We start from the raw sequence: 12,600 nt of genomic DNA, 5'->3' as shown, positions 1-12,600 counted from the left end.
CGAGCATCAAACAAGTCTCAAGTCGAATTAAAGTGCAGTCCTTGAGGAGAGAGAGAATTACCAAAAGGAAGGTCGTGAGACTTGGACGGCAAGTCGTCCAGAGAAGGGTACGAGAAGACGGGAATGAAGTATGGAGGGACTCTGTAATTTGACGCTTTACAGGGGACAAGGGAAAGGGGCACGAGGTGGAATATTCAGGCACACTGTCAAAGACAAAGAAGAACCAATTCGGCTAAAATCATGGAACATACAGCAAACTAAATTGTAAATAAAAGTGCCTGTTACCTTGAATTGATTTTTGGGCGTTCCCTGGTTCCAAGTCCAAACATCACATGGCTTAGGCTGGGAAACTCTCATCCGAAGCAGATCGTCACCGCCACGAAATGATCTGATATCGCGAGGCCGACCTAAATCTTGGTAGCACGGCCCATCTCCCGTCAGTTTCGTGCACAAACCCATGAAGTTGCTCTATCGCTGTTTCTCGCTTGGAGGCTAATAATAACTCATTCCGACAAGGCTCGGCTGTGAAGAGAAAGCGGGGAACGCCCCCAGAAGTGGTCCGAGGACATCATGTCGTATAGTCATGATTCATGATATCTCGACTGGAAAAAAATATGCCGGCTTTGCTGACTTATAGTATCAGGAAAAAGAACTCAGAAAGAAGGTTGTAGCACTGGTTCTTCCATCATAGCACTGAGATAACATCAATGCAGAAAACCAAGAGTAATGCGAGAAAGCTGTGGTGGGGTTCTTTAGAGCTGAAGAATCCCGTCGATTATGGCAATGGGGCCGAGGAGGCTCATTTTCGGCTCAACCTTTATCCATTCCGGCCCCAGAACCGGAGTGTAGTATAGAACATACTCTAGCCTGTGCATAGTTCCTAAATGTCTCCGAGAACAAACATATTGCAGACCTGATTGTTACTATACCTGGCTAACCTGAAAAAAGGTGTTCATATCACTCTTTGATATGTTAGGAATTCAACGTCCGCCCCAACGTTGCGGGACCTGGAGGCTCCAGTTTGCATTAATATCAACATTGTAGCTCCAGAAAAAGGCTCCAGAAAATGCTTAAGTATATATAGATTAGCTGAAACAGAAAGATGAGAACTTTAAATTTGTCCTTGGTGTCCTTCATTGCAAAACACGTACTCCATGCGAAGTACTCTGTAGCCCGCATCAGTCTGGGGATAGGCCTTATCATAAGTGCCTGAGGCATAAACTGTAAAATTACCCCTCCGGCAAGTGATAACCAAAAAGGAATCTTTTTTCACCTCTTCTTCTGTGGGCTTGCATATTCCATCGGTCGACTGCTTAGGTACTAGGTAAGCATCACCGCAAAGCCATTGACTATCTACAGTTGTCCGCTTTGCTGGCCAACCAATTGCGCTCTCAGAAATGCTAATTCGTGTGACTCAGACTTTAGATTGACTCACAATCTAATCTCCCCAGTCGTGCACGAATACTACACAACCCGTCGAACACGATTGACAGGAGTTCCTCACTCGAGAACAAACATTGTCAATTCTCTCGTAATGGCGTCAATCTACATTGATGAAGACGCTGGCAGAGACGACCAGACTGCTAACGGTTCCGAGTCCGCCCCTTACAAGACTCTCCTTCACGCCTTTCTGCAGCATGATCCTTCTGAGGGCACTCAATACCTGACTCGCAAGTCCATGACTGAGCCCACCGGTGAAGGAGCCGACCCAGCGTCGAAGCTGGAGTGGAAGCCAGCGACCAAGTCAGCGATCAAGAAGGCAACCAACCTGCTTGAACAGCGGAAGAAGAAGGCCGCAAAGGAACAACAGTTGGCCATTCGTGAAAAGGAGGAGGCGGAGAAGCGCCGACTTGTCCTTGAGGAGGCGAAGAAGGTCGTGATCAAAGAAGACACGTCGCTTCCCAAGCCTGTGAGGATCCGCTTGGATGTGACCGACCCTGCTATTGTGAAGTTGGGCTCCCCAGAGTCAGATACCCCTGGCACACGTGTGCGGGTTCTGGGACGAGTCCACCGCCTGCGATCTCAGAAGGACATGATCTTTCTGACCCTTTCCGATGGTTACGGCTATTTGCAGTGTGTTCTGACGGGCGATCTGGTCAAGACCTACGATGCTATGACCTTAACTCTCGAAACGTCTATTGCGCTCCATGGAGAGATGCGGGCCGTCCCTCCCAAGCAGCACGCGCCTAATAACCGTGAACTTCACGTGGACTTCTACACGATCATCGGCCGTGCCGCCGGTGACAAGGAGGCGATCACCACACGTGTGGCCCATGACTCCGACCCTCAGACTCTGTACAACAACCGCCACCTTGTTCTTCGTGGTGAGACTGCTTCGTCCGTGATGAAAGTCAGGGCTGCGACCCTGAAGGCCTTCCGTCAGACATTCGACGAGCTGCGCATGACTGAAGTAACACCACCGGCTATGGTTCAAACACAAGTTGAGGGAGGAAGCACCCTTTTCAAATTCGACTACTACGGCGAGGACGCCTACTTGACCCAGTCTTCTCAGCTCTATCTTGAGACTTGTATTCCGTCCCTAGGTGATGTCTTCTGCGTCTGCCCATCCTTCCGTGCAGAGAAATCTCTCACCCGCCGCCATCTCTCCGAGTACACTCACATCGAGTCCGAGCTAGACTTCATCGAATTCACGGACCTCCTCGACCACCTTGAGGCCGTCATCTGCCGTGTCCTGGAGATCGTCCTCGCCGACCCTGTCGCCAAACCCATCATTGCGCAACTCAACCCCGGCTTCCAGATGCCCAGCCGCCCATTCCTCCGCATGAAGTACTCCGACGCCATCGAGTGGCTGCGCGAGCACGAAATCCCCAACGAAGAAGGCAAGCCTCACGAGTTCGGCGACGATATCGCCGAAGCCGCGGAGCGCAAGATGACCGACATCATCAATCGCCCCATTTTCCTCACGCACTTCCCGGCCGAAATCAAGGCCTTCTATATGAAGAAGGATCCTGAGGACCGCCGTGTCACTGAGAGTGTCGACGTCCTGATGCCCGGTGTTGGTGAAATTGTTGGTGGAAGTATGAGGATGGACGACTGGGACGAGCTGATGGCCGCTTACAAGCACGAGGGCATGGATCCTTCTCCTTATTACTGGTACACTGACCAGCGCAAGTAAGTTTCACGCCCCATTCATATATCTGCGAATTCGAGTACTAATATTTACCAGGTACGGAACATCACCCCACGGTGGTTACGGTCTCGGTCTGGAGCGTTTCCTTGCTTGGCTGTGTGCCCGATACACGGTGCGGGATTGCTCCTTGTACCCCCGTTTCACAGGCCGGTGCACCCCTTAGATCTGTTGTATTTAAGTAGTGGGAAAAACCACGTCCAACATTATTTCATAGAACCGAGGCGATATGTATGCTCTCTCCCACCATTTTGAGTGTCGACATTATGAGTGTCGAAGTCTATCCTGATATCCCATTATGCAATTGTATCGGGCTCCAAACTCTATCAGCAAGCGATCCATGCAAGGCCTTCGCCTTGGAAGCGGGATATTTCGAGGGACTCTAGCTACTACTTTTCTAAAGGTCGACCCAAGGAAATATTTTAGACCTGGCGTAGTGACAACCGGACCTGTAATAGTCTGCTGTCTCTGACAATGATACAAGCTAGTTTGTAGAAACATTTTATTGCAATACGGCACTATCTTGGCTGCATCCTCAGAATATAGATACCGTTGTGCGGGGGCGGGGTTGGCTAGGGCTTTATTAGGAACGAGTCTAAGTCGAATCTTCAACTGAAGCAAATGCGCACTGTCAGGAATATCTAAATTCAGAAATTCTAAAAAATTCACGCAAACTAACACTATGATATGGCAATGGTCGTCGCAAAAAGGCCACCAATAATAGAAGCCGCAGTAATCGAGTTTTGTATTCTTTCTCATCCAATGTATCTCATCTCAGCATGATATCCAAAAGTCGTAGCATATTCAGACCACGTAATTCAAGCATGAGACAGACCACAAAGTCGCGATCATTCCTCCATCCTAAAGTGTTCGGGTGGTGGGGTAGCGTGATACTGTACTCATCGGGAACAAGAATTATCCCCTGTTCTCAGTCTGTCCTGAACCGGCAGCTGCTCTGAGTTCAGCCAGCGTATCGAAGATCTGCTCTTGTGAAGCGCCTGAGCGGATAAACTGAAACAACCTGTCGACGGCCTCGGGTTCGCCGTGAGAAACAAAGTCAAGGAGGCGTGCGAGGAATGTCCTATAGTACTCCAAGGATTCAATCTCCCTCTCGATGGATTGGTGCCTGCCCGCCTGCTCGTGGTTGTAGTCGGTTCCGTTGGACTGGGAACTGACAAGACGATTACTATCAGTCAAGTCATAGGAGATACATGGTCGGGCTTTTCGAACGACCGGAGATTAAGAAACCCGCTGGGGTGAAAGAAAGGGTGGGACAAAGGAACCTGAGAACCTACTTCTGTCGAGAAGCCTGCCCGTTAGAACCTCGCTGGTCCATGTTATAAGAGCTTCTGGAGGCTGTGGGACTCGATACCGAATAAATATCTTAGTGGGTAACGCAATGCTGGATGTCGGTGTGTGGCGATAGGATGCTTTCTAATATTTGGCGACGATCTCGAAATAGTGTGAAGGATAATTCTGGAAGGACAGAACAAAGTACAAGGTATGTTTGCTCAGGCCTGCACGAACAAGTTCAGCGCGCTCCACGGAAACAACGATGTGTCGCGCTTGCAGTACGCCGGGAGCGTCCAATGAACGGATTCCGAGCACTTGTCACAAACGAGCGCTGACTATAACGCTGACTGCTGAGGCGGATATTGAGGGCATGCGCAGCTACTGTCGAGACTTGAGAGCATTGCTCCACCGAGTCCACACAGTGCAAAGTCAGGCTTCATTAATACGAACAAGGTCATTTTTTGCATGGAACCACGCAATCTGCAGCTATCCTCATGGGCGTAAAGATGGGGTCTCAAGTGTACGGTAGTCAGGCTTTTGGGTCTTCCTCTTTTGGGCCTCGGAAATGCTCTCCAGTCAATCAGAACCAATCACGGGACTCGGCTCGTCCCCTTGAGAAGCCGCCACCCGCTGCACCTGGGTCTGTTTGAGCGACTTCGCAAGGGACCATGCCGGTTGGCAACCCCGAGCTCTCATTTCTCCTTTGAATTGCTGGAAGCATAGACGGTTAGTAGGGAGCATAACACCTTATGGCAATGCGGCGATATAATACTACCACTGCTTTCCCGCGATTTTAAATCGAACGTCGACTGCTAGGACAGCGCCTTGCTTCATGATAGTCCTCTTTTGGAATCTCGTCCAAACTCCGGCTTGACGCTGCTCGTGCACTCTAGGCGCTCCTTCCTGCTCCTTCCTCAGGCTGCAAGAGTCGTGCATTACCTTATTTCTCTCTATTCGCCGCTTGCACTCAACATACAATGCCAAGCTCATCTGCTGATAGAATCGGTCTTCGAGAGGCTCAAGCAGTGGAAACTTCTGAAGACTCGTATCTACGAATCGCGTTGACATATTGATGACATGTGATCTTGTTTCTGCGTTAGAAGAACACTGCTATCGGCATCAGAAGTACCAACATGTTCTTGGCAGTATTTGTCGGCGGTTTCAATAAGGTAACTCGGATAATCATCATGAAATCTCCTGCCACCGATGATTGAAGGTGTATCTGCTGACGTTTCGTGTTATCTATTTGAAGGTCAAGCTGCAGAATTCGATGCACAATCGCATGAACATAATTTCTTTCGTTGGACGTTCGACTCGGCTGCCAAACAATATACCGAAGACAGAAGGCTAGGATAGCCGCACGCCAACGTTGCTAAGCTCATTGCATAAGTCCTAAAGTGAGGCCTGCGTTAGAGGTCTCATACTTGAGCTGGTCTGGGCCATGTTGCGTACTTAGGTCTTCCCTTGCGTAGCCTTGAGCAAGACATGGAGAGAGCCGATTACGGCGTATGCCTCAACCATTCCTTCGACCGTCGTGAAGGCGAGAACAGCGATATTTGTGCAGGGTGCTCACTTTTCCCATGGTCCATATGCGATGGTATGATTGCTAGCATGAATCACATAATTGAGCATGTCCAATTCCTTTATATGATTTCGCCCGCGGAGCAGGGATTCTGGTACGCCATCCTTGACAAGCATGACTTGAAAGCATATCGTTGCACAGGGGCTTTCGAGAGTTTGTTACTGTATGGAACCGGAGGCAATATTTCCGCAACTCGTGTGGTCACCAAACATTTCCCAACACTCCCAGCCAGCCTTTATGACCCTTCGTATATCCAAGGCAGTTTGCCGAAGCTGATGCTTCGTCGATATGCGTCTTCACCAGTTGCTACGTCCAAATGCTCATCATACCCTTGAGGATAGTAACTTTGGTCGCCTTGTTATGATGTGCTGGAACAATGGGCGCTAATTGTCCGAAAGCCAATCGGCGATTTCTATACATGTTTTCGAGTCAGCTCGGTGGGTGTATTGCAGCCGCCAACTGTATTTCCTGCCGGAGAGCTCCGCCGAGCGTTGTTGGTCGACTGGCTTTGCGCTGTTTGCTGATACCTCATCGTTCGTGGTGTACAGGCAGGGAAACAGATATCAGGGATCAATTTGCGAGGATGTGTCTTCGGCACATTTGTGACTGATAGTTTGTTGGAATACCAGCAAGACCAGACAATTTGAGGCGAGGCCTCAGCGCGCATATCTGTCGACAGCTATGAACGAAACCAGGGCGAATGGGCTAAGAATAGCTCGAGTCGAAAACCAGGCTCCTTGTAAGCAGGCAGTCGATATCGATTGCTGTCTGAAGCAATGATAATCCCAACGGCTTCGTCCGCACTTGCAAGGAAGCGAAGGCAGGGGCTTAAGAAAGTTGAATCATTGCCAGAAAGGAGATGCGTGAGAGAACAGGGCAGAAGAGAAGTGTGGCCTGGCCGCCTGAAGCTGCCTGGCACCAATCGGAGCGTAGACTCTCAGGAAATAGCTTCCTCACCATGTCATTGGGTCCACCACTGACTTCTTACGTCGTCGTGCGAGAGCAACCTTGGATTACTGTTTATCTCGCCTGACGCTCAACTTTGACAGGCGAATCGTGGTACAGATGCTGGAGACGGTTGGTACTGACCGTTTGCTTTAAACCTGTCCGATATTCCACCAAGTCCCTTGTTTTCGGTCTTACGCCTTGGGTAAATGCCCTCATGGGGTCGCCTATGGACCGCGGCTGGAGGTACAACAGTATAACCAGTAGTTGGTGCAGTATACATCTACTGCAATGACCGCGCCTAATGGTGGTGGATGCATAATAGGCCGTCGATGGTGCTTGTTGTCTGGCCCTCCAGCGAGCACTTGACCAGAGCCAAACCACAACCCACACGGAACAATAGTGGCAAATATTGAGGCACGAGGAGCACGCTCTATTTTGACGACCCGCAACCGCTTCTGCTCGCTTAAAGCTGATCACTGTTCCACAGGTCTTGCTGCGGAATGAACATCAACTCAGATTGTCACGTATCAGGATCAATTTGCCTTCTTCATGATAAACCAGAGCCTTAGCAAACTCCATACATAACTACTCGAAGTTTACATGGTCACAGTAATCATGCATTTGTTGGCACAGTAATGATTGATTAGCTAGCTGTGTTGGCCCATTGGATGACAGGCACCGTCTCCTAGTCGAGGTCCACTCGGGTTGGAATCTATTTCCAGCACAAGGTCATCAGGCCCCTTCTCTTGCCGACCCTTCGTCGCTACTACATTGCGAGAGCTGCCTCGCAGCAAGATCTGACAGAATGCGCCGTCTGATCTCAACATGAGCATTCACTGTAAGAACCAGTCATGCTTGCACTAACTCTTAGCCGCGCCAACGTGCCTCTTCCACCGCAGGTCGTAGAGCACTGACAGATAACATGCCAATATGAGATCGAATTACCCCAAGACCAATTGGATGCGACATTTCTAGCATTCCAGAAGCCAACCATAGTATGCATACTATGTACAGGATTCCTCTGTCTTCCCGTCGCGTCGCCAAACATCCCTTGCTTACCCTGAACCGCGCTTCTTAAGAGCGACCTTACCCCTGCAGCGCAAAAATCAACACGACGCCATCACCAACCAACCCAAGTCGATAACAGCGCAAACCCGCTCGCACTCGATTCCAAGCCAGAATGCACATCCAAGCTCTATCCTTAAGCATCGTGACCTTTTTCGCCTCCATCGGCGTCCGCGCGCAAGTGCACAAAGACCCCTACCATATTCCAGCCTTCGGCCGACCCAATGGCATCGACGCCGGGAACAAAGTCTGCGGGGGCGCGTGTGTTACCGATCCGAATGTTTTGGCCTGTAAGCATATCGAGGTGCGTTGTTATATCTCCAGAACTGCCATGGCTATGTCTCCTAACAGGTGATTTGCACTTATAGTTTCGTCCGCAGCTCGGATGCTTTGAGTGCTGTGTCTCAGATGATGACTTGGATCATCTTGACTTCCACGATAAAGTTGTGCCGGACTTTGATGATGATACTGACTATGGCACGGATGATGATTAGGAATAATGGTCTACTATTGGTGTTTTGAGGCGATGTTCAGTGATGGACGTTATCATGCTGCAAGAAACTGGTGTTCCAGCCAGATTAATATGCATAACTAGTCTTTTCCATGGATCTTAGTCATGCAATACGGGCCTCAATTGCTAGATAGTGATAGTATCCCTCATTCAATTCATTTCGGTCCAAAGCAGGGTAGTGCGCAGGTCCACTTTACAGACCGTGGCTATGCAGTTGCAGCGTTTCTTGAATAACAGTGTGATGGTGGTTAGCCTACAGAGCGTAGGCAATTATTTGCTAGACTATGTAGTAGTAGGAATGTTAACAGTCCTCATTCACATGCGGTCCTGCCGGTATGAGTTATCGCATATACCCACTTGCTGTGCAGATTTCACATAGCGGCATTATAGACCAATAGTATAATCTTATCTACTATGAATTGTAATTCACGTAGGAGTCAATATATAAGGATTACCTCCGTTCATCAACTGTACACTTAAGTGAATACCTGTCTGTATACATACCCCTCCTCAGCCAGAGCAGGAACAGCACCTAATTTCCCGACAGACACCAAAGCACCTCTCCAGTAGATCCACCGGCAGACGTAAAATCTGGAGGGGGGCGTGTGTGGGGAGGAGATTGTGGTTATGGGGGAGCTAACAGTTGGAAGAAACGAGATAGGCTTGCTACGCTATTTATGCCTTGCTCTTTCACTTTTCTGCCCTGCTACTCCGCCGTTCTACATTGTAGATTCCTTAACCGCAACATCTCGTATTTCCCACCATCTACCGACAGGAACTCCTTTTCGCCCGCAAATCAAAAGAATCAAAACCACCGTCATCATGACGTCGTCAACACCTCTCAGGACCCGCGTGGCTCTTCGCTTCAGCCTATTTGAATACTCACCGACATGCGCCACGCCAACGCCCTTGCTGTCGAGTAATCCTACCAATTGGAATAGGCTTCTGGTAGCTTCGTTATACTGACAAGGACAAGGGCGATTATTTAGGAGGCTAGGTAAAAGGTAGAAGTACATGTTGATTGGACGTAGTTGCTTGAGGGTAGCCATAGTTGTACCTTGTCTTTGTTACCGTTAGAGCAAACTAGGCAATTCAGGTAAGTTTCTATCTCCCATCATTGTTCAGATTCAGGTGACATGGTTTCGGATATCTGAATGTAGCTTTTCTGACTATACACTGACGGGTCTGTGCTCGCTAAAACGTAAGGTGGTACTGACCCTGTCTCTCCTGCGGTAGTGGCAGTGGAATCAAAAGGCGCGGATAGGATATTTACCGATATCGAGCGATTGTAGACTTTTACCACCCGTCACACAGCTAACAACAGGTCTATCTACTTTACTGAATCGCATGTTTAAGGACATGGAGGCTAGGGAGCTGATATACAATCTAACCAACTGCGGTGCAGGCTGTGATAATATAGTTTCAAAGTAATTGGGGTCAACACTTTATTATTAGTGTTATCTATTGGTATCTGAAAAGTAAAGAAGACAACGGTCCAGATCATTATTCATCGAGCCATGTCCCTTTTCGCGCTTAATTCTATATACCGCCCATACTCCAGGGTGGATGAAGATAATGATAAATAGAACATTTGGCCCCGATCAATTCCACGGAGCATCCCTACATTCTGCACTGCAGAGTAGGTCAGTGCATATTCCCAGTTCCCTCAAGCACCTTGATGGCCGGAGTAGTCTCAGCTTTTGTCTTCCAAGGACCGCCGCCAGCAGGGAAGATAGATCCGCTATTGGCCGTGTCGATTGGCGAGTCGGGGATCACTGAGATGTGGGGAACCACCAACTCCACGCCTTTGGTGACGCTGCCGCTGCCAGAGAAGCAGGGTTTATGGCGAGGAGGCAGAGGACGATGAGCAGACTCGTACATGTGACTCATGTAGTCCGACGCTACGCTGCTCACAGATGATGGCGTCGACGGAGTATTGCTTAACGAAGGAAGAGTCGACAGACTAGTTGAGCTCGTGTTACGACCCTTTGCACGGCGCATGGGAAGTACAGACTCGTCGCCGTGGAATTTTGACAAGTACTTCCAGGCATCCGAGGCCATAATGCTCGAAGCATGGTCGTCCGTGGGTATTACGGGCTTCCATTCGGTTGGGTCAATATCTGTCTTGGCCTCGTGCATGTCGGTGGGTATTCGGACGGGTTGAGAGGCCATGATGGGGGCTTTCGTAGGTGTTAACGGCTTCACGATGTCAGGAGTACCCACTCGTGTAGGGCAGGGTTTGTATGTCGGTAGAGATGAGGGGGAGGAGAAAGAGGCGGAGAGAGGCTTCTTAGTGTCTTTGCGGCGGCAGCTATGAAATATGTTAGGAATATGATGGAAAGAGGTAAGAGCATGAGGGATGCTGGCTTTATAGGGCTCGCAAGAGATAAGGAGTCATACCTTTCGCTGCAATAGAGAAGGCGGTCATCAGGCACAGTGATCTGCTTCTCACACATGCCACTGCAGATAAGTTAGCATAAATGCAGTAACCCCGATAAGCAAGAATCCGACATGCAAGGGCTGAGGACGATAAAGAGACCAGGGCCCGCTCCAGCCTCCGGAACAGGGCCCGGGAAGGATGCGGCGGTGTAGGGAGTGACGAATATAAACAAACTATACGTACCAATAGTTGAGAAAAGGCGCCATTTCGGGCGTCCAGTTGCCGTCTGGTTCAATTGTCTGACGCACTTGACCAGACCCCAACTTGGCAATAGGATGTGATGCGCCTTTCCTGTATGACAAAGGCTTCGACGTCCTGGACTTGGACGAGCTCGATCCCGAAGAGGAACGACGATGTTGGGAAAGAGCGTGGCTTTGAGTCATGGTGGCGGTGAGGGTCTTTGTATAGTTTCAGACCCTTGGCCGGCTGATTGATCTGGATCAATCGCTCGGTGATGTGCAATGTGGAGCACGGTGTCCCCCTGAGGGCCCCAGTATGTACTTTTGTACTATGAGGGATTTCCAGCAGCAGGTTCGATCGCCCAATGTATCACCGCAGACCAGGGAAGTATTGTGTGCTTGACGATGGACTAGGGGAAACGCTGATGAGAACGGATACGGGAAAATTGCAACGACAGCCAGTGGCAGGCAAATATGTACAGCAAGGCGTATGTTCACGGGCGATAAAGAGGTGATAAGCTTTCAACTGTGATACCGCGGGTCAGCTCTGCCATTGGCCGAGATAAGGACAAGATCCCGAGATAGGGCGCAGCTGGAGTTATTTTTACCTGCTTTGCCTCTCTTATTGTTTCTCTCAGTCGTGCAAGGGCTGGATATGTTTCCTGACGTAGACTTTGCGGGATTATTCGTCTTGCACCGCAGCTGATGGGATTCGCTCGGAGGATTAGTGATCGAGAAAGAGGATAATGAGAGAGTGCTAAGCACGATGCAGTAAGGATCCCCGAGTAAATATACGACACAGCGGGGAATACCTGGTATGAAAGAGAGCGTGGGGAGTATGGACTAAATAGCGAATTTTAAGTAGAGAAGCGAGTGACAACCTTGGGAGCGAGATTGGATGATAATGGGCGTAGATGTCGAGCGAGGTTCTAGAACACTGCAGGGTGTGAGTAACTGGTTACCTATGGATGGCCGAAAGCACCTGCCTCAGCCTGGCACTGGCAGTGGTGGATGGCGATTCCGGTCACGGCAGGAGCCCTTCAGGCAGTAAGGCACTAACTTCGATCCGTTCATCCTGGATATCTGTAGTAGGCCTCATCCTAATTATAGAGCGGGAATGGTTCCATTCTATGACTGCTCTATTATTCCACGGACCTTTCCATGGTATTCTTCGTTCACCTTTGTCCCCGTCGCTTCCAAACTTAACTTTTAAAGGTATTTCTGTTTGCTAATGGTTGTATGATCGATCTAGTCGAGACAATCATCAGTCGCCGAACCGTTGCAACAAATCGAAGGCTGAACAGGGCCATCTGATGAGTGCGGAAGGTCAGTGCTTTGCAGACTCTCTTGGCTGCATTGAAAAGCAACGTGGGAAACTACGATAGCTGACCACCATCACCTGGACACCTTGGTGGACAGCTTGGACGGACCTTG

At 49.6% G+C, this 12,600-nt stretch overlaps 4 protein-coding genes across 4 annotated transcripts; 2 read left to right on the top strand and 2 right to left on the bottom strand.

Annotated features, from left to right (window-relative positions):
* Positions 1-1,283: 1,283 nt before the first annotated feature.
* On the top strand, positions 1,284-3,657 carry BDW70DRAFT_137664 (asparagine--tRNA ligase DED81). Its single transcript, XM_073737080.1, has 3 exons — positions 1,284-1,324; positions 1,419-3,132; positions 3,188-3,657. The coding sequence occupies exons 2-3, from the start codon at positions 1,535-1,537 to the stop codon at positions 3,312-3,314; spliced, it is 1,725 nt and encodes a 574-aa protein (XP_073595316.1). The 5' UTR covers positions 1,284-1,324; positions 1,419-1,534; the 3' UTR covers positions 3,315-3,657.
* On the bottom strand, positions 3,364-4,305 carry BDW70DRAFT_60906 (uncharacterized protein). Its single transcript, XM_073744381.1, has one exon. The coding sequence runs from the start codon at positions 3,905-3,907 to the stop codon at positions 3,413-3,415; it is 495 nt and encodes a 164-aa protein (XP_073595315.1). The 5' UTR covers positions 3,908-4,305; the 3' UTR covers positions 3,364-3,412.
* A 3,846-nt stretch (positions 4,306-8,151) lies between these two features.
* On the top strand, positions 8,152-8,530 carry BDW70DRAFT_160658 (uncharacterized protein; the record flags this gene model as incomplete). The annotated part of the gene is made up of 2 exons (XM_073740876.1): positions 8,152-8,340; positions 8,405-8,530. 2 exons carry the CDS (start codon positions 8,152-8,154, stop codon positions 8,528-8,530), a joined length of 315 nt encoding a protein of 104 aa, XP_073595314.1.
* A 1,466-nt stretch (positions 8,531-9,996) lies between these two features.
* Positions 9,997-11,605, bottom strand: BDW70DRAFT_60895 (uncharacterized protein). The gene is made up of 3 exons (XM_073744380.1): positions 11,171-11,605; positions 10,948-11,007; positions 9,997-10,858 (listed from the first exon to the last, which is right to left on the bottom strand). Exons 1-3 carry the CDS (start codon positions 11,368-11,370, stop codon positions 10,192-10,194), a joined length of 927 nt encoding a protein of 308 aa, XP_073595313.1. The 5' UTR covers positions 11,371-11,605; the 3' UTR covers positions 9,997-10,191.
* Between the last annotated feature and the right edge of the window lie 995 nt (positions 11,606-12,600).

This window comes from Aspergillus foveolatus, assembly GCF_047715535.1.
Source record: "Aspergillus foveolatus strain CBS 279.81 unplaced genomic scaffold BDW70scaffold_29, whole genome shotgun sequence".
Taxonomy (NCBI): domain Eukaryota; kingdom Fungi; phylum Ascomycota; class Eurotiomycetes; order Eurotiales; family Aspergillaceae; genus Aspergillus; species Aspergillus foveolatus.
Note: the sequence above shows the minus strand (reverse complement) of the source record. Positions and strands in the feature narration are given on the sequence as shown.

Excerpts from the sequence above, each read along its gene's own strand:
- BDW70DRAFT_137664 (XM_073737080.1), top strand. The coding sequence starts at position 1,535 with ATGGCGTCAATCTACATTGATGAAGACGCTGGCAGAGACGACCAGACT. Across the intron at positions 3,133-3,187 it reads TGGTACACTGACCAGCGCAA|GTACGGAACATCACCCCACG; the intron begins GTAAGTTTCACG and ends AATATTTACCAG.
- BDW70DRAFT_60895 (XM_073744380.1), bottom strand. The coding sequence starts at position 11,370 with ATGACTCAAAGCCACGCTCTTTCCCAACATCGTCGTTCCTCTTCGGGA. Across the intron at positions 11,008-11,170 it reads GCGCCTTTTCTCAACTATTG|TGGCATGTGTGAGAAGCAGA; the intron begins GTACGTATAGTT and ends ACTTATCTGCAG. Across the intron at positions 10,859-10,947 it reads CTTCTCTATTGCAGCGAAAG|CTGCCGCCGCAAAGACACTA; the intron begins GTATGACTCCTT and ends CATATTTCATAG.
- BDW70DRAFT_60906 (XM_073744381.1), bottom strand. The coding sequence starts at position 3,907 with ATGAGAAAGAATACAAAACTCGATTACTGCGGCTTCTATTATTGGTGG.